At 48.2% G+C, this 24,688-nt stretch overlaps 2 protein-coding genes and 1 pseudogene across 2 annotated transcripts in view; 2 read left to right on the top strand and 1 right to left on the bottom strand.

The window, feature by feature from the left end:
• The window catches only part of MOV10L1 (Mov10 like RNA helicase 1), a 68,247-nt gene that overhangs the window by 21,865 nt on the left and 21,694 nt on the right, over positions 1 to 24,688 (top strand). The window contains 7 exon segments of the mRNA XM_014480859.2: positions 46 to 290; positions 596 to 728; positions 4,837 to 5,031; positions 9,790 to 9,904; positions 13,334 to 13,511; positions 13,780 to 13,850; positions 15,464 to 15,555. Of these exon segments, the coding sequence (XP_014336345.2) occupies positions 46 to 290; positions 596 to 728; positions 4,837 to 5,031; positions 9,790 to 9,904; positions 13,334 to 13,511; positions 13,780 to 13,850; positions 15,464 to 15,555 (1,029 nt within the window).
• On the bottom strand, positions 18,808 to 20,095 carry LOC138987854 (S-phase kinase-associated protein 1 pseudogene; annotated as a pseudogene).
• LOC102283045 (kanadaptin-like) lies at positions 20,102 to 23,121 on the top strand. Its single transcript, XM_070371850.1, is given in 3 exon segments — positions 20,102 to 20,121; positions 20,791 to 21,215; positions 21,218 to 23,121. Coding segments are annotated over 3 exon segments (2,025 nt in total). The 3' UTR covers positions 22,798 to 23,121.

The following is a 24,688-nucleotide window of genomic DNA, read 5'->3' as shown; positions in this document are numbered from 1 at the left end:
CTTTAAAAATCCTGTCTCTGTTCACAGCTGATTTTCCTTTTCCAGGAATAAAGGAGACGTTCCTCAAAACTTAGTCAGCTGCAAGCTGGGTGGCTGGGATAAAGCTAAACAGTTCAGATTTCAGATGCTGGATAAAGCCCAGGTGTGCCCCGAAGTGTATCCTATTTGTGTTCCTGAGAAGGAGAAGGATTTTGCAGATAAAAATAGTAACTCACTAGACAGCTGCGGGGAAAGCAGAACCTGGCAGACCCTGGAGAGCAGTTCGGTGAACAGCAAAGAAGTCTCTTCAGGTAGCCGTCTCAGCTGTTACCATTGGATCAGCCACACCAGCACCTTCAGGCCAGGAGCCGGCGCAGCTGCTCCAGGGTCTGGGCTGGTGGGTGGCAGTTACTCTGGTAACTCGGGGCTAACAGCTGGAGACCCGCCCAGTGTGCTTCAGACGAGCCGCTTCCTCTGAACGACCCTACACTGGGGAGACCCTGCCTGTGCGCCTTTGCCTGTTGGGCACTGTGTGTGCTAGACCCTTCCAGCAACACCACCGCGGTCAGAACAGCTCACGTTTGGTCCAATTTTAGATTTAAATTTCATCTCCTAGGTGACTGTGCCTGTAAAGGAGAAAATGGAGTAAAGGAGAAGAACATATCACAGAAGCAGGTGACAGAGTCCGAACCCAATGGGCTCATCCCTGCAGGGGGAGAAACTCGGATCGTGATCACGTGTGATGCAAAGTATGTGGCTGGAGGGTGTGGACGGAGTTGACCTTAGGACATGTGCACATGCTCTTGTTCTGTCTCACATGTGGTCCTTCTGGGTGGGATGTTGTGAAAAGGATTGGTGGTTATTTTGGTGGGACAAAATCACAAGGAAAAGCACTGGAGAAAACTGGTCCAGTCCAGGGGGCGAGTAGGGGTACCCACTGAGGCGCTTGTACCCAACCCTGACTCCTGACTGGTGGAGGACATGAGCCCCCTCAGCCCAGGGAGCCAGTGCCCCCGTGCCTGCCTTTAGCGCGCCCTGAGCCCTTCCTGCCCCTCCCCTTCCACCCAGGCAAGCTGGCCAGATGGCGGCTCCTGAGCCCTTGTGGGCCCTTCCCCTCTCTGCCTCCTCCCCTGTGTCCAGAACGCTGGGCTCTTACTCCCCAGTCACCTGTCAGCTAGGAGCTTGGGTGCAGCCCTTCTTCCTTCTCTCATCTCATCTACACCTGCTGGTTCTGCATTGATCCAAGGGTGGCTCTGATGAGATCAGCGCCTCGCCTCAGGCTGAGGGTGACACTGTGCACAGAGGGCGTCCTCGAGTGAGCAGTCAGTGCTGGTGCCTGTGTAGCCCTGTGATGTGGCCTGGCCTCGAGCAGCAGAGGGACATGGGCTACAGGCAGAGGGAGATGGCATCTTGTGTAGCACAGCTCAGACCACTCTTGGGAACACTGGACGTGTGTTTCCTATTCTTAAGTCTGAGAATCACAAACAGTACTATCTTAGGTTTGTGATTTTATCTTATACTGTTCCTGGGGTTCTCAAGGCAAGAATACTGAAGTGGTTTGCCATTCCCTTCTCCAGTGGTCCACATTCTATCAGACCTCTCCACCATAACCTGTCCGTCTTGGGTGGCCCCACACGGCACGGCTTAGTTTCACTGAGTTAGACAAGTCTGTGGTCCGTGTGATCAGATTGGCCAGTTATCTGATTGTGCTCTCCGTCTGTCTGCCCTCTGATGCCCTCTCTCAGTACCTGCTGTCTTACTTGGGTTGTGGGGTATCTCTTCATGGCTGCTCCAGCAAAGCGCAGCCGCTGCTCCTTACTTTGGACATGGGGTAGCTCTTCTCGGCTGCTGCCCTGACCTTAGACATGGGGTAGCTACTCTCGGCTGCACTTTAAGAGTGAGTAAGAGTGAATATTGACATTCTAGGAATCAATAAATTAAGATGGACTGGAATGGGTGAATTTAACTCAGATGACCATTATATCTACTACTGTGGGCAGGAATCCCTTAGAAGAAATGGAGTGGCCATCACAGTCAACAAAAGAGTTGGAAATGCAGTACTTGGATGCAGTCTCAAAAACAACAGACTGATCTGTTCATTTCCAAGGCAAACCATTCAATATCACAGAAATCCATGTCTATGCCCTGACCAGTAACACTGAAGAAGCTGAAGTTGAACAGTTCCATGAAGACCTATAAGACCTTCTAGAACTAACACCCAAAAAAGATGTCCTTTTCATTATAGGGGGCTGGAATGCAAAAGTAGGAAGTCAAGAAACACCTGGAGTAACAGGCAGATTTGGCCTTGGATACAGAATGAAGCAGGGCAAAGGCTAATAGAACCAAGAGAACACACTGGTCATAGCAAACACCCTCTTCCAACAACACAAGAGAAGACTCTACACATGGACATCACCACATGGTCAACACTGAAATCAGATTGATTATATTCTTTGCAGCCAAAGATGGAGAAGCTCTATACAGTCAGCAAAACAAGACCAGGAGCTGACTGTGGCTCAGATCATGAACTCCTTATTGAAAAATTCAGACTGAAATTGAAGAAAGTGGAGAAAACCACTAGACCATTCAGGTATGACCTAAATCAAATTCCTTATGACTATACAGTGGAAGTGAGAGATAGATTTAAGGGACTAGATCTGATAGAGTGCCTGATAAACTATGAATGGAGGTTCGTGACATTGTATAGGAGACAGGAATTGAGACCATCCCCAAGAAAAAGAAATGCAAAAAAGCAAAATGGCTGTCTGAGGAGGCCTTACAAATAGCTGTGAAAAGAAGGGAAGTGAAAAGCAAAGGAGAAAAGATAAGTTACAAAAGCAGGGTAACAGTAACTTACCTGAGGTAAGTTAAAGGTAAGTTAAATAAGCTATTCCAAAAAATAGCAAGGAGAGATAAGAAAGCCTTCCTCAGTGATCAATGCAAAGAAATAGAAAAAAACATTAGACTGGGAAAGACTAGAGATCTCTTCAAGAAAATTAGAGATACCAAGGGAATATTTCATGCAAAGATGGGCTCAATAAAGGACAGAAATGGTATGGACCTAACAGAAGCAGAAGATAGTATGAAGAGGTGGCAAGAATACACAGAAGAACTGTACAAAAATCTTCATAACCCAGATAATCATGATGGTGTGATCACTCACCTAGAGCCAGACATCCTGGAATGTGAAGCCAAGTGGGCCTTAGAAAGCATCACTATGAACAAAGCTAGGGGAGGTGATGGAATTCCAGTTGAGCTATTTCAAATCCTAAAAGATGATGCTGTGAAAGGGCTGCACTTGGTATGCCAGCAAATTTGGAAAACTCAGCAGTGGCCACAGGACTGTAAAAGGTCAGTTCTCATTCCAATCCCAAAGAAAGGCAATGCCAAAGAATGCTCAAACTACCACACAATTGCACTCTTCTCACACGCTAGCAAAGTAATGCTCAAAATTCTCCAAGCCAGGCTTCAGCAATACGTGAACTGTGAACTTCCAGATGTTCAAGCTGGTTTTAGAGAAGGCAGAGGAACCAGAGACCAAATTGCCAACATCCGCTGGATCATGGAAAAAGCAAGAGAGTTCCAGAAAAACATCTATTTCTGCTTTATTGACTATGCCAAAGCCTTTGACTGTGTGGATCACAATAAACTGTGGAAAATTCTGAAAGACATGGAAGTACCAGACCACCTGACCTGCCTCTTGAGAAACCTGTATGCAGGTCAGGAAGCAACAGAACTGGACATGGAACAACAGACTGGTTCCAAATAGGAAAAGGAGTACGTCAAGGCTGTATATTGTCACCATGCTTATTTAACATATGTAGAGTACATCATGAGAAACTCTGGGCTGGAAGAAGCGCAAGCTGGAATCAAGATTGCCAGGAGAAATATCAATAACCTCAGATATGCAGATGACACCACCCTTATGGCAGAAAGTGAAGAGGAACTAGAAAGCCTCTTGATGAAAGTGAAAGAGGAGAGTGAAAAAGTTGGCTTAAAGCTCAACATTCAGAAAACTAAGATCATGGCATCCAGTCCCATCACTTCATGGCCAATGGAAAACAGTGGCTGACTTTATTTTTCTGGGCTCCAAAGTCACTGCAGATGGTGATTGCAGCCATGAAATTAAAAGACGCTTACTCCTTGGAAAGAAAGTTATGACCAACCTAGACAGCATATTGAAAAGCAGAGACATTACTTTGTCAACAAAGGTCTGTCTGGTCAAGGCTGTGGTTTTTCTAGTGGTCATGTATGGATGTGAGGGTTGGACTGTAAAGAAAGCTGTGCACCGAAGAATTGATGCTTTTGAACTGTAGTGTTGGAGAAGACTCTTGAGAGTACCTTGGACTGCACAGAGATCCAACCAGTCCATCCTAAAGGAGATCAGTCTTGGGTGTTCATTGGAAGGACTGATGTTGAAGCTGAAACTCCAATACTTTGGCCACCTGATGCGAAGAGCTGACTCATTGGAAAAGACCTCGATGCTGGGAAAGATTGAGGGCAGGAGGAGAAGGGGATGACAGAGGATGAGATGGTTGGATGGCATCACCGACTTAATGGACATGGGCTTGTGTGGACTCCGGAAGTTGGTGATGGATAGGGAGGCCTGGTGTGCTGTGATTGGCGGGGTTGCAAAGAGTCGGACACGACTGAGTGACTGAACTGAACTGATTTTATGTTGGGAAAATGTTACATTACTTATTGTAAAACATTCCTTTTTTCCTGTAAAAGAATTATAAAGGCTAAAGGTGACTAGTTTGCTAGCTCTGTGACTTTAACCTGATTGAAAAGGGAGGTTGTGTTCGATCTGCCTGTCTTAATTTATAACACACACTAAATTGTGTCTTATTTTTCCAGGAATTCTGGCCGCTGCAGGGAGCTCCTTTTGCTTTGCTTCTCCAGTTTCATAATTGGGCGATACCTTGAAGTGAATGTTGTAAGTGAGGAGGAGTCACTGATAGCCGTCCGCGAACCCTTTTCGTGGAAGAAGTCTAAAAGTTCCCAGGTGTTAGCTTCCACCAAAACCACAGTCGTCGTGACCACACAGAAAAGGTACCATGAGCAGGAATGAAAAAGCATGCCCAGATCTTGGGCTCGCGGTGTGAGGGACACACACGATTGCTGTTGTTGAGGGGAGGCAGACATCCAGATAAAGGGATATAGCTGTGGTGCAGCCTCTTACATCATTGTCCTGGGGGCACACTGTGAGGACTAGGCGGGGGGCCTGCGACCCCAGCTGGTCTCAGGGTGACTCTCAGAGCAGGATAGGACTTGACCCTTTCCCTCAGCTGCTGCCACCCTTCATGTTTCCAACAGCACAGCCACCCAGCTTCCAAGAGAGCCCATGTCGCACACGGGCACCCAGCAGGAAGGAGTCAGTGAGACGTGGCTGGCGTAGCCTCTGTAAGCTGTCCACAGCACCCGAGTGTCACTTATCAAGGGAGCTTGAGGGTCACTTGGTTGCCTGAAGCCCTTTTGCAGATGTAACAGCTTTCAAAAGTGAAATTAAGGAAAAAAAATCCTGTAACCTGCTATCTACATGTGGCTGGGGTTGGCCCACCCAGCCTCTAACTGGGATGTTGTCTGGGGAAAGTGCTTTATGTCCACCTTTTCTCATCTGTAGTAATAGACCCCAGAAGCTCTCAAAAAGTAGATTTTGCTTTTTTAAGTTTGGTGCCAAAAATCATGACCTGTAGACGGGAGGGTTTTCACAACTTAGTCCTGTGGGTCTGTGGCCTCAGCTGCTGCCCCGAGCCCCTGGGATGATGGGTGCTACTTTTCTGTAATGGGAAACCCTGAGTTTCTGCTTACACCCTACCTGGGAACAACTGAAGATAAGATGTGGACTTCGACTCAGTTGTGGGCTGAGTCTGTTGGAAGGACCGTTGGAGTGTTGTGTGCTGTCGGCCTTGGGTTGGAGCACTGTTGACTCCCAGCATGCCCAGGGAGCCGTGTTGTCCCCACCCAGTGTGACTCCCAGCATGCACAGGGAGCCGCGTCGTCCCCGCCCAGTTTCTCAGCCTCTCTGACTTGCTCTCATCTGTGAAGCGATAGTCCTGCCCCAGCCCTGCCTGTGATCGTAAGGACCTTTCTTTCTGCTGTGCTGGGTCTTTGTCTTGGTGTACAGGTTTTTGGTTGCTGCATGTGGGCTTTTCTCTAGTTGCTGTGACCAGGGCTCGCAGTATGTGTGAGGGCTCTCATTGCAGTGGCTGCTCTTGTTGCAGAACGTGGACCCTAGGTTGCACTGACTTCAGCAGTTGCAGCACGTGGGCTCAGTAGTGGCATGTGGGTTTACTTGCCCCACAGCATGTGAGATCTTAGTTCCCAGGGCAGGGATCAAACCTGTGTCCCTTGAGTTGGCAGGTGGATTCTTAACTGCTGGACCATTGGGAAGTCCCAGTTACGAGGATTAAATGTACAGTTTCTGGCTCTGAACAGTCAGTAGTAATGAATAAGCAGTAACAGTCACTAGGTATGTGAACAGTGGTCAGGTTGGGTGGCTCTAGGGATGGAAGCTGAGCACAGGAGCAAGAATTCACATGGTCTGCAAGCAGTGGGTCCCCAGGGCTGGGCTCCAGTTACAGGAGCTTTCTAGAGCCTCCAGCTGTCTTCAGTGGTGCTCCAAGCAGCTTTCTCATTACAAGTTGACTTAACTGGAGAAGTAAAATAGAGCAGGAGCACATGTTTTTAATTCCCTGGTCAGTTTTTCCACTTTGAATGTTAACACATTGTTCCTGTTCAGGAGCATCCCTAAAACAAACATCTGTTTCCCACCATCAAAGTAGTGACCCGGAGTGCCTGTCCTGATGGCCTGGCTCCTTTGGAACTGCCAGCATCTGCATCTGTCCACCCCACCAGCAGACAGGCTGCTTTAAGCCCTCCAAGACCCAGCCCCAGCCACCAGTGGCCAGCAGCCTCCACACAAGGCAGGGTCTGGGAGCGTCCAGCCCAGGGGCAGCCTCACCCACCAATCACAGCAGTCAGCCCACCATGACAGAAGGATCCACGCAGCCCACATAGAGGGCACATGTAGCTCTGAAGCATGTAGCTCTGGTGTTCAGAGGGGAGTGTGCTGCTGGGTGCATAGGACATTTACAAAAGGCCACTTTCCAAGGTCAGGAAATGTAACCACCCCACCAGATACTCAGAAACAAAAACAGCAAGCTGGACAGAAGGTGACCGAGGAGGGCTTCCCTGGTGCTCCAGTGGTTAAGAATTCACCTGCCAATGCAGGAGATATGGGTTCAATCTCTGGTCTGGGAAGATCCCACTTGCCAAGGAGCAATTAAGCCTGTGAGCCATAACTACAGAGCCTGCATGCTGCAGCGACTGAAACCTGCGTGCCCCAGAGCCTGTGCTCCTTAATGAGGGAAGCCACTGCAAAGAGAAGCCCTCGTGCTGCAGTGGAGAGTAGCCCCCACTCACCACAGAAAGCCTGCATGCAGCAGCAAGGACCCAGTGCAGCCAGAAATAAATAACGTTAACAAGGTGACAGAGGAATGTGTTCCCAATACAAGAACAGGTAAAACTCCAGAAGAAGAACTGAGTGACGTGGAGACAAGCCTCCTGAACGAGAGATTTCAGGGTAATGATGGCAGAGATCAAGGAACTTGGGAGAAGAGTGCATGAATGCAGCGAGAAGTGAGAAGTTTTCAACAGAGTTAGAAAATGTAAAGAACCAAACAGATGAAGACTGAAGTAACTGAAATGGAAAATCCCCTAGAACGAATCGGCAGTGGATTAGATGATATGGAGGAACGAATCAGCAAGCTTGGGAGACAGTGACAGAAATCACTGAGGTGGAACAGAAGAAAGAGAAACGAGTAAAAAGAAATGAGGATAGATTAAGAGAACACTGGGACGACGTCAGGTGTGTAGATATTCACGGTATAGGGGCCCCACAGGGAGAAGAGACAGAGGCAGGGGCAGAGAGTACAAGTGGAGACACAGCAGCAGAAAGCTTCCTGATCCTGAAAAGAAAACAGACGTCCAGGGCCAGGAAGCAGAGGGAGCCCCGAACAGGATCAGCCCAAGGAGGAATGTAGCAGGACACACTGTACTTAACCTGGGAAAAGGCAGACGCAGAGCATTAGAGGCATGCTAGGCACAAGGGGACTCCTGCATGACAGTGAGCTGATGTCTCAGAATCTGCAGGCCAGAAAGGAGTGGCAGGATATACTTAAAAGGATGAAAGGGAGAAACCAACACCCAGGAACACGACCCAGCAAGGCTCTCATTCAGATTTAATGGAGAGATCAAAAGCTTTACAGACAAGCAAAAGCTAAAAGAATTCGGCATCACCAAACCAGCCTTACAAGAAACTGTAAAGGGACTTTTTTTTTTTTAGCAAAAGAGAAAAGGCCACAAAAGAAAGTGTGAAAGTTATGAAAGAAAACTTGTTGGAAAAATAAAAGTATATGGTAAAGGTTGTAAAAAACAGCCTTGTATAAAGCTAGTAATAAGGCTAAAAGGCAAAAGTAGTCAAATCATATGTGCCCACAACAAAGCTAAGTGACAGTGTTGGCTGCTCAGTTGTATCCGCCTCTTTGTGACCCTGTGCACCGCAGCCCACTGGGCTCCTCTGCCTTGCGAGTCTCCAGGCAAGAATACTGGATGGGTGTCCATACCCTTCTCCAGGGGATCTTCCTGACCCAGGGACTGACCCCACGTCTCTATGTCTCCTCCACTGGCAGGCGAGCTCTTCACCACTAGCACCAACTGGGAAGCCCAGTACATAAGGGGCACACCACAGATGTCAAGTATGAAGTCAAGGGGAGGGGAGTGAGAATGCAGGGTTGTTTAAATATGTTTGTACTTACGCAGCTTAAATAACCATAGATGGATGGATGGATTGATGGGTGGATGGATGGAAGCTGGAAATGGATGGATGGAGGCTGGCTGGATGGAGATGTGGGTGGATGGATGGGAGGGATAGATGGATGGATGTATAGATGGATGTATGGATAGATGCCTGGGTGGGTGGATAGGTAGCTATTCCCAATGGGGGGAATGTAGTCAATAACAGTGTAATAATGTCTTTGCAGAAGGACATATCTTAGCTATGCTGTGATCATCCTTTTTGAAATGTACAGAAATATCGAATCACTCTTGCTTAATAGGAACTAACAGTGTTGTAGGTCAGTTATACATCAAAAACAAAGTTATAGAAAAGGAGATCAGATTTGTGGTCACCACTTTGGTTTAGGGGAGGGGAACTGAATGAAGGAGGTCAGGGGCGCACACTGCTGTTAACCAGGTGAGTACGTCCTGGGGGTGCGGCGCACGGTGTGACAGATGCAATCAGCACTGCCGTGGGTTTTACACAAAGGTTGTTAACAGAGTGAAACCTGGGAGTTCTCATCACAGGGAAAAATATTTTTTTCTGCTTCTTCAAGTTTGTGTTTGCATGAGACAGTGAGTGGTCGTTACTTCTTGATGCATGTAAGTCAGGTCATTATACTGCACACCTTCAATGTCTTCAGTGAATCTGTCAGTGTCCTCATGAAACTGGAAGGAAAAGAACAGTTGAGCTCATTAGAAGCTTAGAGACAACGTCTCTGAATTCCCTGGTTCCGGAGGCGCCTGGGCATCAGGTCTGTTCTCCTGTCGCAGGTGGAGCACTCTGCTCCTGCTCACAGGAGGACAGGCCCGGAGAGCGGGTCCCGAAGCAGAGTGACACTTTACCGACTGAGGACCGAGGCCAGAGCCCAGGTGTCAGTGGTTTTTGGTGAGGATGTCTAAGTGAAGACATCTGGTAGAAAGTGCCTTGTGAGGATGTTTTGTTTTTGACTTGAGACTCTCTCTCGTAAGGAACTCGCGACGACAACTTCCCAGCTTCCTCCCGCAGTACCCGATACCAGACAGGCTTAAAAAGTGTGTGGAACAGAAAATCGACATCCTGACCTTCCAGCCGCTACTTGCGGAGGTAAGGAACGTGTCTTATGCGAAGCACTGATTCTTCTCCACACTCAAGCTGTTTTCTGACAAGCTCAGGATGAACCCTTGTCGAGTTCAGAGGTCATGTGGGCTGGTTTTCACCCCGGGAGCTGGGAGTGTCAGAATATTGAGCGTGGAGACCATCGCTGGGTCCCTCTGGAGACATCCGTCCTCACAGTATTATGGACTTACGTGCACCAGGGCTCTGGGGATGCCCTCTCCGCACCTGGCCTTTCTCCTATGTGGCTGAGCCTCAGCAGCTCTCCACTCCTGCCGGAGCTCTGAGCACTAGGAAGGCCTGTAGCTGCGCAGAGCAGCCGGGAGGGGAGGGCACTGCCCCCCAACCCCGACCCTCGGGCGTCCCCTGCCAGGACAGCCCCTCCTCACCTTCCCAGTGCTGTGTGCTCGGGCTTTCTCATGCCTGCTGGAGGAGGCCTGCTCCCAACCTGTCTGCTGTGACGGGTGGAGAAGGGCTGGGAGGCCGAGGGCAGGGCAGTGCTGAGTGAGCCCCGGCAGGGCTGGAGCCTGCATGTGTGCAAGGGGAGCTGAGATGTCTGCCTCGCTGGCAGGGAGGAGGGGAGCACGACCCTGTCTCCAGGAGGCGTCTTCCCAAGAACCTGGGGGTCTGTCGGCTGAGGAGAGGGTGAATGGAGTGAGGACTGGCCTGTGTTGATTCGGGGCAAGAGGGGAGGAGAGGCTGCACGGGCCCTGTGTCAAAGGAGAGCTTGAGCCAATGGATATGTGGCAGCTAGGAGCACGCCTGACACTGAGGCAGACTGACGGACAGACGGAGCGTGTCAGCTGGGCCCTGTGTCCTCCTGCAGTGAGGACGCCACAAGGGCACCAGCAGCAGACAGCACCCGAGGCTGGCAGACCACAGGCGAGGAACAGCGCCCACAGGCGAGGCCTGGGTGGCTGCAGTGATGCCTGTCGGCCTGAGCTGAGGCCAGAGCAGCAAACTAGCCCTAAAGTAACTCAGAGCAAACCTGGGGCTGAGAAGCGGATCCCAGGGCGGTGCTCGTACAGTATCCAGGACTGTCCTGTGGGCATCCTGTGGCCCGGCCTGGGCGCCAGAACATGACCTCCTCGGGAGTGCAGTTCCCAGGAGAAAGTGGCTCCTTTCAGCAGTGGTAACAGAACCAAAATAGCGCACCTGTCACTCAGCACTTCTGCACCCTGTAACCTCCCCCCGCAGCGTGGCCCCTCCTGGGGCGCCTCCACAGCTGGCGCCTCCCCGCCCTGGCTGGGAGGGGCCCTCTGGGCCAGGAGGCGCTGCTTTCCTTCTCAGCTTTATTCTTTTGTATGACGTCTGTACTTCCCCTATCTTCTTTTAGGGTTTTCACTAGTTTTAAGGCATTTAATTCACAGTGTGCCTTGCTGTACGTTCTTCACGTTTCTTGGCTTGGGTTCTTGGCTTATTGGATAACCTCAACCTGCAGTTCTCAGATTTCCAGGTTCTTGGCCATTCTGTCTTCACGTGTTCCTTCTGCCCTGCTCTCCAGGCTCCTGTGACGGGCACGTGCGGCCACATGAGCTAGCCCAGGCTGCCGGCTGCTCCCTTCACTTCTCCCCTCTGGGCTGCATTCTGAGTGGTTGCCGTGCTGTGTCTCCAAGTTCACTGATGTTTCTTCTGCAGCATGTAACCCCTCCAGACACTGCAGTCATTGCCTCCACAAGTTCAGTGAGGGTCTTTTACATCTTCTGTATCTCTACTTAATGGGCTTCCCTGGGGCTCAGATGGTAAAAAATCCACCTGCAATGCAGGAGGAGAATACAGGAAACTCAGGTTTGATCCCTGGGTGCGGAAGATCCCCTGGAGAAGGGAATGGCAACCCACTGCAGTATCCTTGCCTGGAGCATCCCATGGACAGAGATGCCTAGTGGGCTACAGTCCATGGGGTTGCATAGAGTAGGACATGACTGAGTGACTAACATTTTCACTTTAACTTCTCTACTTAATATGCTTCGTCTTGCCCCAGCTTTCTTTTCACTTCCGTTTTTCCCTCCACTTTTTGAACGTATAGAGTTAAATATGTAAAGCATATACATATGTAAGAGAACCGTGTTAGGTTTTCGTGTACTGATTCTGTCCCAGGGTTGGTTGGTTGGTTGGTTGGTTTCCTTTTGGACCTTTTACTCTGTATTGGAGTTTAGCTGATCAGCGGTGCTGTGATAGCTCCAGATGAACAGCGAAGGGACTCGGCCATGCGTATACATGGATCCGGGCTCTCCCAGACGCCCTCCCGTGCTCGGCATCGAGCAGAGTCCCTGCGCTCTACCCCAGGTCCTTGTTGGTTATCCACTTAGAGGAGTGTGTACATGACCCTCCCAAGCTCCCTAACTATCCCTTCCCCCCATTCTTCCCCCTGGTAACCATAAGTTCCTTCTCTAAGTCTGTGGGTCTCTCTCTGATTTGTAAATAAGTTCATTTATATCCTTTCTTTTTAGATTCTGCATATAAGGGCTATTTCTCCTTCTCTGTCTGGCTTACTCCCAGGGTCATTTTTATTGTTCTGTGGATAGGTTTTTCTCCTTGATACAGATTGTGGCTTGTGCTTATTTCCATGCCTGGTCATCTTTGTTTGGATGCTAAACATTCTGCATTCTACTTTGTTGGTACTTCTATTCCTGGAAGTAGCTTTGAACTTTGTTCTGGGATGCAGTTGGGTTAGCTGGGAGCGGTTGGGTATTTTTCAGCCTGCATTTAAAGCCTCGTTAGACCAGAGTGGTTTTTTCTTAGGGCTGATCCCTTCTGAGTCCTGCACCCAGTGCCCCTGTGTCTCAGGCCTTTCTGTTTAGGCTAGGGGGCCCGCAGCACCTCAGCCCTGTGTGAGCTCTGGAAATTGTTCTTTGCAACCCAGTGGCTCTCAGCGGCGAACTTTCCCCCAAGAGACACTTTTGGTTGTCACTACTGAGCGTGCCCGCAGCCTCCAATGGGTGGAGGCCAGAGATGCTACTCACTGCCATGCCCTGCACAGCTCAGCCCTCCCGCACAGGCAGCCACCCTGGTGTCAGCCATGCAGAGGCTGAGGAGCCCCTCCCTGCTCCTGCCCCACACGTCTGCCCCACCTGGCATAGGTTCTCACGCTCATGTCCTCACAGCTCCTGGGAAGCTCCAGACCACTGGGCTGCACCTTTTCCCTGGCATTCGGCCTCCTGGGACCCGCAGCCCCACCCTCTCAGCACAGAGACCTCGAGGCTGCCTGGGCTCACGCTGTGCTGAGCCTGGCAGCTCTGTCTGGGTAGGAGCTGGGAGGTTGTGGGGCTCACTGAGATGGCTCCCTGTCTCAAGGCCGCCATCCTGCCCTTGCCTGGTCATCAGCGTTTGAAGACTGGTTAGTCAATTCCGTTGGCTTCCTGACGTGGATATGAGTGGAGTGTTGCTCTGCTCTCACTAACAGGCTGCCTTGTTTTCCAGCTATTAAACATGTCGAACTACAAGGAGAAGTTTTCAACTTTGCTCTGGCTGGAGGAGATTCATGCAGAAATAGAATTGAAGGAGTATAATATGAGTGGGGTCACTTTGAAAAGAAACGGGGATCTGCTAGTTCTGGAGGTCCCAGGATTGGCTGAAAGTAGGCCTTCTCTGTATGCAGGTGGGTTTGTTACGTCTCGTGTTTTCCTCAGTGGACTGGCAGACGTTGGACACAGTCACGGAATAGAACATTTTAACTGGCAGCGCTGTCGTCACACGAGTTGCCTTTGCTTTGGGTAGCTCTCTCAGCACATTGATGTGATTTTAAGCCATTGACCCCATAATGTTTTTTCGCTTATTCCACTTCTTCAGAGTGTTTTATCTTACAGTATAGCAGCAAAGTTTATTGAGTTTGTAGTTTTACATGTGGTAATGTGTTTTTTAACTAGGTGATAAACTGATTTTAAAAACCCAAGAGTACAACGGACACGTGATTGAATACATCGGCTACGTGGTTGAGGTGAGAGGCCGCTGCTAATCAGTCCATGTGGGGCCGGCCCAGCAGACCGCTCTCAGAGGTGACCCACCTGCCTCGGGGGCGGGGGAGGGGGCCCCTGGGTGTTGACGGCATTTTAGAAAAATCAGGGATCAAGTGAATATTTAAGTAAGTGTGATGCATGAAGAGAATTTTGTAACTGAAGAAGTCCTATCACTTTCAGCCATGAACAGCGTGCTTACCTGTTATCACGTGGATATCAGGGTATCACATAGGTATCACATGGAAGGCTTGCGTTTACTCAGATTTGAGTGTTCTGAATGTGTCCCAGAGGGTAGACTGGTCATGCCCCTAAGGGCCACTCTGTGGACTAAATCCTCAGCAGAAGCAGGGCCAGAGTTGTCAGGGGTGAGACCCCCATGGCCCTACCCCCAGGCTGGTTGGGGGAACGACCAGCACCACAAGCTGGAGAGTCCAGAGCTGAAGCTGCAAGTGCCGGCCTCAGGGTGTGAGGGCGCCCCTGCTGATCCTCCTGCAGGACCGTCCATGGAGCCGCCGCTCCTGAGTGCTGGGCTTCCAGGCGAAGCTAGGGCTGTCTTGGGTCTCAATCCATTGCTTCACTCAGTTCTCTGGAACTCCTTGGCCGGCGCCATGGCCTGGGTACCTTGAAGACACCAAGGCCCTCGAGGGCCCCCAGATGGTGTGGCAGGTGGCACGGTGCTTCTGGGAACCTCCTTGGGCTGCGCTGGCACTGGCCTCCCCCCTGGCCGCCACCTCAGAGGGCCTGCCCGTCTGGGGGAACACGCAGAGCACTTCCCTCTTCTCCCGGACTCTAGCTCTCTAAGCACGCCCTATTGTGTTCCCTTGTGTTATCCTGTGCTTGCTTATCTTGGTCTTGCCAGGTTTTTTTGTTTCATGGCTTTTGAAGTTTCTGTAAATGACAGTGTCAGTACTTGATGTCCTGGGGACCTCTATCTGCTGACGACTGTGCAGGTCAACCCTCACTGTTTGTGGTTTGATTCCTTGTCTGCTTGATGGTCTTTAATTAGATTTATTTCCATTTGTCTTAACTTGTGGGAAAACTGGGGACCTGGTGCCTGCATTTGCTTCTGTCAAGAGCAGGGGCACAGTTAGCCTCATGTCACAGCCCCCAGCTCTTGGGAGAGACTCCGCTGCCTGCTGCTTCTGTCCTCTCAGCTCCTCCTCAGCTCGGGGTTTTCCATCCTGCTCATCTCGGATTGTTATGTAGGATCTAGCTTTGGCTGGAGGGTCCCTAAATTGTTCCCTGTCCCGCTGGAAGGGAGTTTCGGAATGTTGTCTATGAGGCACTTTTGTGGTCAGCATACCCTGCTGTTAGTGCTCACTCACTTGTCTGCTTTGGAGGTGGCAGCCTGTCTCCAGCATGCGCTGTCTGAGCCCTAAGGAGAGTGCACTGGGGGAGGAGTCAGCGGGTGTGCTAGCGGGGCTGGCGGGGCAGCGGCATGCTGACGGAGTCTTTTCAGTATTTTTCCACACATTTGAGATACCAGATTTTAGCTCTGATCTATAGGATGGATTTTGATGTCGAGTTGTGACTATGGGTAGAGGATTGTCTAAAGCAAACATAAAGATGAGAAGTAAAATATTTTTCTTTTTAGATTCATGAAGAAGATGTAACTCTTAAACTTAATCCAGAATTTGAACAAGCATATAACTTTGAACCAATGGATGTGGAATTTACATACAACAGGTAATGCTTCAGGGACTCTCCCTGCTGGGAGGGGGGCTTCTCCGCTTCGCTCGGCCCCTTGACGCCTCAGTGGCGGCACGGGTGCTGCAGCTGGTGCTCCCGCCCCTCTGTGTGGTCAGTGCACATTTGTAACAGACCGAGATGCAAACATATGTACATCCGTTCCTTCTTGGACCTGAAGGGAGAATCTGCACGCTCGGTCACCACCGCCACTGCTCCCTCTCACCCCTCGTCACGTGTCACCAGCCACCTCTTCCCTTCCTCCACCAAGCCCCCCACCGTTAGCCGGGATTTTGTGTTTCTCTTCGCTTTTTAAAAGAATAGTCTATGTCTGTGCACATGCGCACGCGCACGCACGCACACAGGAAGGTGTGTGTTGGCTGTAGCTGCTCTGCACTCGCAGCCTGTGGCCTCTGGAGTTGTGTGTGCACCGACGTGAGGTTCACATGCCGGGTCCTCGGCACGCTTGTGCCCCGTGTGTTCTGCCCCATCTGTGTGCCAGCTGCGCTGCTGTGGATGCCCACTCCCTCCTCATGCACACACACTCCCGCAGGTTTCCTTGGCTGCACACTTAGGATGGGGGTCGCAGTTGGGGCTGTTCATGCTCCAGTGCTGCACACGGTGCGAGGAGCGACCCCCAAGGTCACCCTCCCGAAACCTGGTTTCCGGAAACGTCTGAATTGGTGCCAGCCTTGTAGGTGTCTTCTGTTTCCTCTATGGTCGTGAGGTGTGTTTCTCTGATCATGTCTGAGGTTAGCGATCTCCCTGTTTGTTGGCCGTAAAGTTCTTTCATCTGTGAAATGCTTGCTCATGTCTTTCATTGAGTAATTTGATTTTTATTATTTGTCAGAGTTCTCGCTGTATTCTTTATATAGACCTTTCTTAGATTCATGCACTACAGATAACTTCTGTGAGTTTGTTACTTGATTTCTCATTTCTTAAAGTATCTTTTGAGTAACAAAAGGTGGTAGTTTTTATAGTGAAATGTACCTGAGCTTTTGTACATTAGTGCTTTTCATGTCTGGTCTTCCCTGGTGGCTCAGTTGTAAAGAATCTACCTGCAAATGGAGAAGATGCAGTTTTGATCCTTGGGTCGGGAAGATCCCCTGGAGGAGAGAATGGCAACCCACTCCAGTATTGTTGCCTGGGAGATTTCATGGGCAGAGAAGCCTGGCAGGCTGCAGTCCATGGGGTCACAGAGTCAGACAAGACTGCAACTGAGCACACACGCGTGCTTTTCACATCTGATGTAAGAGTGCTCAGTGTTTGGAATGCAGCCAGATGGAAACGTCTTGAGGCTGAATGGATGGTGCAGATGTGGAGTTGGCCTCTTGAGGGGTGTTTGCCTGTAAAAGCAGAAAAGACAGGACAAAGAGGCCAGTGAGTGAGGAGGCGCCCAGAGTCCAGGGCCCTCCCTTGTTTGTGTGCTGACCAGGAGCACGAGTGACTGGTGGGGACACGGCTCTGCACGCAGTCTGGAGGCCATGGTCCCTGGGGCAGGGGCACCTCCTTCTCGCTGCTGAGCTGGCACCGCAGGCGGGGTGCTGGTGAGTGGCAGCGTCTGAGGGCTTGTTGCTCTGAAACAGGAGGCGGGATGCTCACAGAGGAAGGAGAGGATGTGGATCTGAGTGAGGGGGCGGGCTGGGGGGCAGAGGCAACATAGCTGCAGCTGGTGTAAGAGGAAGCCGACTGAGGGACACAGACGGGAGGGTGGGTGGGGGCGCTGTCGGATCTGAGCCCAGGAGAGAGAAGGAGCAGGAAGCTGCTCAGAACCCTAGGCGGCTTCTTGACTCAGCATCGTCCGGGTGGGGTGCGAAGAGGGCCGGGCACCGCCATAGGTGAGTGAGAAAGCCCGGGGGCACTTCTCTGCAGAGAGGTTCTGCTCGCCCCAGATAAGTTTTTGTTTCCTTCTTTTTGTTGTTCTTTTCCCCCCTTTTTTATTCTTTTATCTATTTTCTTTTGGTTTATTTCTTCTTTTTTTTCTCCCAGATAATTTTTTGATGATTTACATTAAGTTACTGCTCCAAAGAAGAGCAATGTCAAAGAATGTTCAAACTACTGTACAGTTGCACTCGTTTCGCAAAATCCTTCAAGCTAGGCTTCAGCAGTATATGAACCGACAACTTCCAAGATGTACAAGCTGGGTTTCAGAGAGGCAAAGGAAACAGAGATCAAATTGCAGATATTCGTTGTATCCTGGAGAAAGCAAGGGAGTTGAAGAAAAAATCTGTTTCTTTGACTACACTAAAACCTTTGACTCTGTGGATTATAATAAACTGTGGAATATTCCTAAAGAGATGGGAATACCAGACTACCTTACCTGTCTCCTGAGAAACCTCTGTACAGGTCAAAAAGCAACAGTTAGAACCAGACATGGAACAATAGACTAGTTCAAAATTGGGAAAGGAGTACGTCAAGGCTATATATTGTCGCCCTGCTTTATTTAACTTGTATGAAGAGCACATCATACGAAATGCAGGACTGGAAGAATCACAAGCTGGAATCAAGATTGCCAGCAGAAATACCAACAACCTTAGATGTGCAGATGATACCTCTCTAGTGGCAGAGAATAAAGAGAAACTAAAGAGTCTCTTGATGAGTGTGAAGGAGGAGAGTGAAAAAACTGGCTTGAAACTCAACATTCAAAAAACTAAGATTGTGGCATCCTGTCCCATCACTTCATGGCAAGTTCAGTTCAGTTCAGTCCCTCATTTGTGTCTGACTCTTTGCGACTCCATGGTCTGCAGCACACCAGGCCTCCCTGTCCATCACCAACTCCCAGATCTTGCTCAAACTCATGTCCTTCAAGTCAGTGATGCCATCCAACCATCTCATCCTCTGTCACCCCTTCTCCTCCTGCCTTCAGTCTTTCCCAGCATCAGGGTCTTTTCCAGTGAGCCAGTTCTTCACATCAGGTGGCCAAAGTATTGGAGCTTCAGCCTCAGCATCAGTCCTTCCAATGAATATTCAGGACTGATTTCCTTTGGGATTCACTGGTTTGATCTCCTTGCAGTCCAAGGGACTCTCAAGAATCTTCTCCAACACACAGTTCAAAAGCATTAATTCTTTGGTGCTCAGCTTTCTTTATAGTCCCAGCTCTCACATCCATACATGACCACTGGAAAAACCATAGCTTTGACTAGACGGACTTGTCAGTAGAGTTAACATTTCTGCTCTTTATTTTTTTATTTTTTATTTTTTTTTACTACCTACTAGGTAACTTTATTGAAAGTATCTTGCATTCATGACGGATGCTTTCTGGGTTATGCCACACATTTTAACATTCAAGGTTAAATTATTTTCTACATGCAAGTAGTATGAATAGTTTTCCCCACATGGGATCACTGATTATAGAAAGATGACACACCATATAGGCTATCTTTTTTAACTGAAAAGCTAGCAAACTAATTATTATATCTCCTCCCAAACCACTGACTGAGTAGTAACTGAGCCTTCAAAGTTGAGAGGATTAAAAATGCAAAAATAAGCCCTCAGACCCAATTAAGGAAGCCCTGCTACATACAGGCTAATGAATACCAGGGGTACTTACTCCTCCAGGAAGATTAAAGACACTCTGATAACCCCACTCAAAGCATTTACCTCAAGTAGCCTTTATCCAGTTTCCAGTTGAATAAAGATAATACGTTGTTAAATTCTATTTCAGAAGGTTTTTTGCAAGTTGCTTTATTTACAACGCCAACTTTAAAAGTCACTGAACTAAAATTAACTGGACAATAAACTAGGCAGAAATTGCTTTACAAAAAGGGAAAGCCCAAAATGCCACTTTCTATAGGGAACCCACAGTTCAGTTTTATTCAGAGCAAAGAAAAGAAACTTTGAATCACACTAGAAGAAACTGGGCCTTAAGTTTGGGAACTGTACTGAAACTACACATGCAATGAGGACAACATTCTGCTGATACAATTCACTTGCTGCTGCATTTGTTGACTCTTTTTCTAATATTAACAATTATAAACAAAGCAGTGCAACTAGTATTTGGAATAATCCTTACAGTGTTACAGCGTTAGACACGAAATTTCACTTCTCCTCACACCACTGGTTCTCTTTGCGTACCTGGGCTTCCTCTTCTTCAGTAAAATCATTTTTGATATTGAATGTCTTTCTAATCTCAGGAGTTTTGCCCTTGATAATATTAGCAACAGTCTTGCGGGTAACATCAAGCAAACCTTTGATGTCTAAGTAGTTTGCTGCCGATATAAGTTCAAAGAGTGTCCCTTGGTCAACTTTCAGGAATTCTTGATCCCAAACAGGTATATCATCTGTTCGTTTTTCTTTGTTCTCATCATCCTCAGGAGGAGGAGGATCATCCTTGTGGTGGGTGCACCACTGAATGACCTTTTTCAATATTGCTGCATTAACATTTGGCAAGGGGACTGGATCATCATCTCCTTCATCATCCATTCCCAAATCTTCCAATATAGTCTTGATGGTCACAGATTGTTTTGCAATTTCAGCATCAACTTTGAATATCTCTCCATCAGAACTCTGCAACTTAATTGAAGGCATGATGTTAGGTCTCAAGGAGATGGCGGGCCAGAGGCTAAAGTGAGCAGGGCAACGTCGTCAAACAGCAACACTGAGAAGCGGAGAACAAGGCCACTACAGCCACATCTCTGCTCTTTAATATGCTATCTATGTTGGTCATAACTTTCCTTCCAAGGAGCAAGCGTCTTTTAATTTCATGGCTACTGTCACCATCTGCAGTGATTTTGGAGCCCAAGAAAATAGTCTGTCACTGTTTCCATTGTTTCACCATCTATTTGCCATAAAGTGATGCCACGATCTTAGTTTTCTGAATGTTGAGTTTTAAGCCAACTTTTTCACTCTCTTTCACTTTCATCAAGAGGCCTTATAGTTCCTCTTTGCTTTCTGCCATAAGGGTAGTGTTATCTGTATATCTGAGGTTATTGATATTTCTCCCAGCAATCTTGATTCTTCCAGCTTGAGTTTCATCCAGCCCAGCATTTCTCATGATGTACTCTGCAGGTAAGTTAAACAAGCAGAGTGACAATATACAGCCTTGATGTACTCCTTTCCCAATTTTGAACCAGTCTCTTGTTCCATGTCCAGTTCTAACTGTTGCTTCTTGACCTGCATACAGATTTCTCAGGAGGCAGGTAAGGTCCAGAAAGAATGAAGAGATGGAGCCAGAGCAAAAACAAAGCCCAGTTTTGGATGTGACTGGTGATAGAAGTAAAGTCTGATGCTCTAAAGAACAGTATTGCAGGGGGAGCCGGATGTCCCGCCGGCCCTGCCGGACAGCGGGGAGACTAGGGGTCCAGCGGAGGAGCAGCCGCGACCCCACACGGCGGCTCCTTCCCCTGGCTGCCCGGCCCGGGCTCCCCCTTACCGAGAGCCACCGTGGGGCGGCCCCACCACGGCCCCCTACAGCCTCGAGACACTAAAAGGCAGCACCATCCTGGGCACCCGGAACTTGAAAGGACTGAGTTGCTGCCTTTTCAGGAGGCTCCCTAGCTGCGACGTGTGCCTGGAGCATCCTTTGGTGTCTCGCTACCACGCCGTGCTGCAGCACAGGGTGTCTGGCCTCGATGCAGAAGGCGACGGCCATGGGCCTGGCTTCTATCTCTACGATTTGGGAAGCACCCACGGCACTTTTCTTAACAAAACCCGCATCCCACCCGCACCTATTGTCGGGTCCACGTTGGACATGTTCTTCGCTTTGGAGGCAGCACCTGGCTCTTTCTTCTTCAGGGACCAGAGGAGGATCGAGAGGCAGAATCCGAGTTGACAGTAACGCAGCTGAAGGAACTGCGCAAGCAGCAACAAATGATGTTGGAAAAGAAGATGCTGGGAGAAGACTCAGATGAAGAAGAGGAAATGGATACCGCTGAAAGAAAGAGAAGTACTAGTAGTCAGGACGATGAAATGGGCTGCACCTGGGGAATGGGAGAAGATCCTGTAGAGGATGAGGCTGAAGAGAACCCCATTGTCTTAGAGTTTCAACAAGAAAGGGAGGCTTTTTATATAAAGGATCCAAAAAAGGCTCTCCAAGGTTTTTTTGACTGAGAAGGAGAAGAATTAGAATATGAATTTGATGAACAGGGTCATAGCACTTGGCTCTGCAGGGTGAGATTACCTGTGGATGATTCAACTGGAAAACAGCTAGTGGCAGAGGCCATTCAATCAGGAAAGAAAAAAGAAGCAGTGATTCAGTGTTCACTGGAAGCTTGTCGAATCCTCGATACTTTGGGATTGCTGCGGCAGGAGGCAGTATCTCGGAAAAGGAAAGCCAAGAACTGGGAAGATGAAGACTTTTATGACAGTGATGATGACACATTTCTTGATCGGACTGGCCTGGTTGAAAAGAAGCATCTGAATCGAATGAAGAAGGCTGGGAAGGTTGACGAGAAGCCAGAGACCTTCGAATCACTGGTTGCAAAGTTAAATGATACTGAAAAGGAACGCTCTGAAATTTCTGAGAGACTGAAAGCCTCCAGCAAAGCTCTGTCAGAGTCTCCGTCTCAGGACTCTTTAGATGCGTTCATGTCAGAAATGAAGTCAGGGAGTGCATTAGATGGTGTGTCCCGGAAGAAACTTCACTTGAGAACTTTTGAACTGAGAAAAGAACAGCAGAGACTTAAAGGGTTGATAAAGATTGTAAAGCCAGCAGAGATTCCAGAACTAAAAAAAATTGAAAGTCAGGCTACAGATGGAGAAAACAAAGCTAAAAAGCTCACATTGCCTCTCTTTGGTGCCATGAAAGGAGGAAGCAAATTCAAATTAAAAACGGGAACAGTAGGGAAGATACCCCCCAAGCGTCCAGAACTCCCTCCAACTCTAATGAGAATGAAGGATGAGCGTGAAGTAGAGGAGGAGGAAGAGGAGGAGGAAGAGGAAGAGGAGAAAGAAGAGGAGGAGCATGAAAAGAAGAAAATGGAGGCTGGAAGCAGTAGGCTGCAGCAGGAGACAGAACCGGAAGAAGCAGCGCAGGAGACGAGTCCTCCCGCAGACTTCACATGTTCTAAAGAAACAAACCATGAAAACATGTCTCAACTCAGCCAAGTGGAACAGAATAAAGATTGCCAAGAGATTAGTGAAGCAGCTGCATCGTGTGAGGAGCCCTCAGCATCAAAGAATGAGAATGAGAAAAGCAGAGATGAATTCAAGAAAAAGAAAGCTCCTGGTCCAGGCAAAGTTCCACTGATACTTTCCTCCAAATATCCAGAAGATGACCCAGATTACTGTGTGGGTCCCACCTGAAGGCCAAAGTGGAGATGGCAGGACCCATCTTAATGACAAGTATGGTTATTGATTGCTTCTGAATCTTAAAGGAAGACCTTGTGGACCATGTGACATGGGATATTTAGGATAATATATCAAGTTGAATGTCCAGAGAAGGAATTCAGATGCTCATTTGTAAAATCTGATGACTGGCATTTTCTTCTGTACTCCTAGCTTCCTAAATTTACCTACCTATTTGATTCTCTTGAATTTGATATTTATGTTTAAAAGTGTTTGTGTATGTATGTAAAAAGGAACCATATATTTTGAGAATTAGTAAAGTGAGAGACATGAGTCTATTAAAGTAAGAAGCTGAAAAAAAAAAAAAAGAACAGTATTGCATAGGAACCTCGAATGTTAGATCCATGAATCAAGGTAAATTGGAAGTGGTCAAACAGGAGATGGCAAGAGTGAACATTGACATTTTAGGAATCAGTGAACTAAAAAGAATTGGAATGGGCTAATTTAACACAGATGATCATATATATACTGTGGGCAGGAATCCCTTAGAAGAAATGGAGTAGCCATCATAGACAACAGAAGAGTCCGAAATGCAGTACTTAGGTGCACTCTCAAAAACAACAGAAGGATCTGTGTTCATTTCCAAGGCAAATCATTCATTATCACAGTAATCCAAGTCTGTGCCCCAACCACTAATGCTGAAGCTGAAGTTGAACAGTTCTATGAAGATCTACAAGACTTTCTAGGACTAACACCCCCAAAAAATGTGCTTTTCATCATAGGGGACTGGAATGCAGAAGTAGGAAGTCAAGAGATACTTGGAGTAACAGGCAAGTTTGGCCTTGGAGTACAAAATGAAGCAGGGCGAAGGCTAACAGAGTTTTGCCAAGAGAATGCCCTGGTCGTAGCAAACACCCTTTTCCAGTAACAAAAGAGAAGACTCTACACATGGACATCACCAGATGATCAATACCGAAATTAGATTGATTATATTCTTTGCAGCTAAAGATGGAGAAACTGTATAGTCAGCAAAAACAAGATCAGGAGCTGACTGTGGCTCAGATCATGAACTCCTTATTGCCAACTTCAGACTGAAATTGAAGAAAGTAGGGAAAACCACTAGGCCATTCAGGTATGACCTAAATCAAATCCCTTACATTTACACACTGGAGGTGAGAAATAGATTCAGTGGATTAGATCTGATACAGTGCCTGAAGAACTAGGGACGGAGGTTCGTGACGTTGTACAGGAGGCAGGGATCAAGACCATCCCCAAGAAAAAGAAATGCAGAAAGGCAAAGTGGATGTCTAAGGAGGCATTACAAATAGCTGTGAAAAGAAGATAAGCTAAAGGCAAAAGAGAAAAGGAAAGATATACCCATCTGAATGCAGAGTTCCAAAGAATAGCAAGGAGAGATAAGACAGCCTTCCTCAAGTGATCACTGCACAGAAATACAGGAAAACAATAGAATGGGAAAGACTAGAGATCCCTTCAAGAAAATTAGAGCTACCAAGGGAACATTTCATGCAAAGATGGGAACAATAAAGGACAGAAATGGTATGGACCTAATAGAAGCAGAAGATATTAAGAAGAGGTAGCAAGAATACACCCAAGAACTATACAAAAAAGGTCTTCATGACCCAGGTAACTACGATGGCGTGATCACTCACCTAGAGCCAGACATCCTGGAATGTGATGTCAGTGGGCCTTAGGAAGCATCACTACGAACAAAGCTAGTGGAGGTGATGGAATTCCAGTTGAGCTATTTCGAGTCCTAAAAGATGATGCTGTGAAAGTGCTGCACTCAGTATGCAAGCAAATTTGGGAAACTCAGCAGTGGCCACAGGACTGGAAAAAGTCAATTTTCATTCCAGTCGGAAAGAAAGGCAATGGCAAAGAATGTTCAAAC

The sequence above is a fragment of the Bos mutus genome, chromosome 5 (genome assembly GCF_027580195.1).
Source record: "Bos mutus isolate GX-2022 chromosome 5, NWIPB_WYAK_1.1, whole genome shotgun sequence".
NCBI lineage: Eukaryota > Metazoa > Chordata > Mammalia > Artiodactyla > Bovidae > Bos > Bos mutus.
Note: the sequence above shows the minus strand (reverse complement) of the source record. Positions and strands in the feature narration are given on the sequence as shown.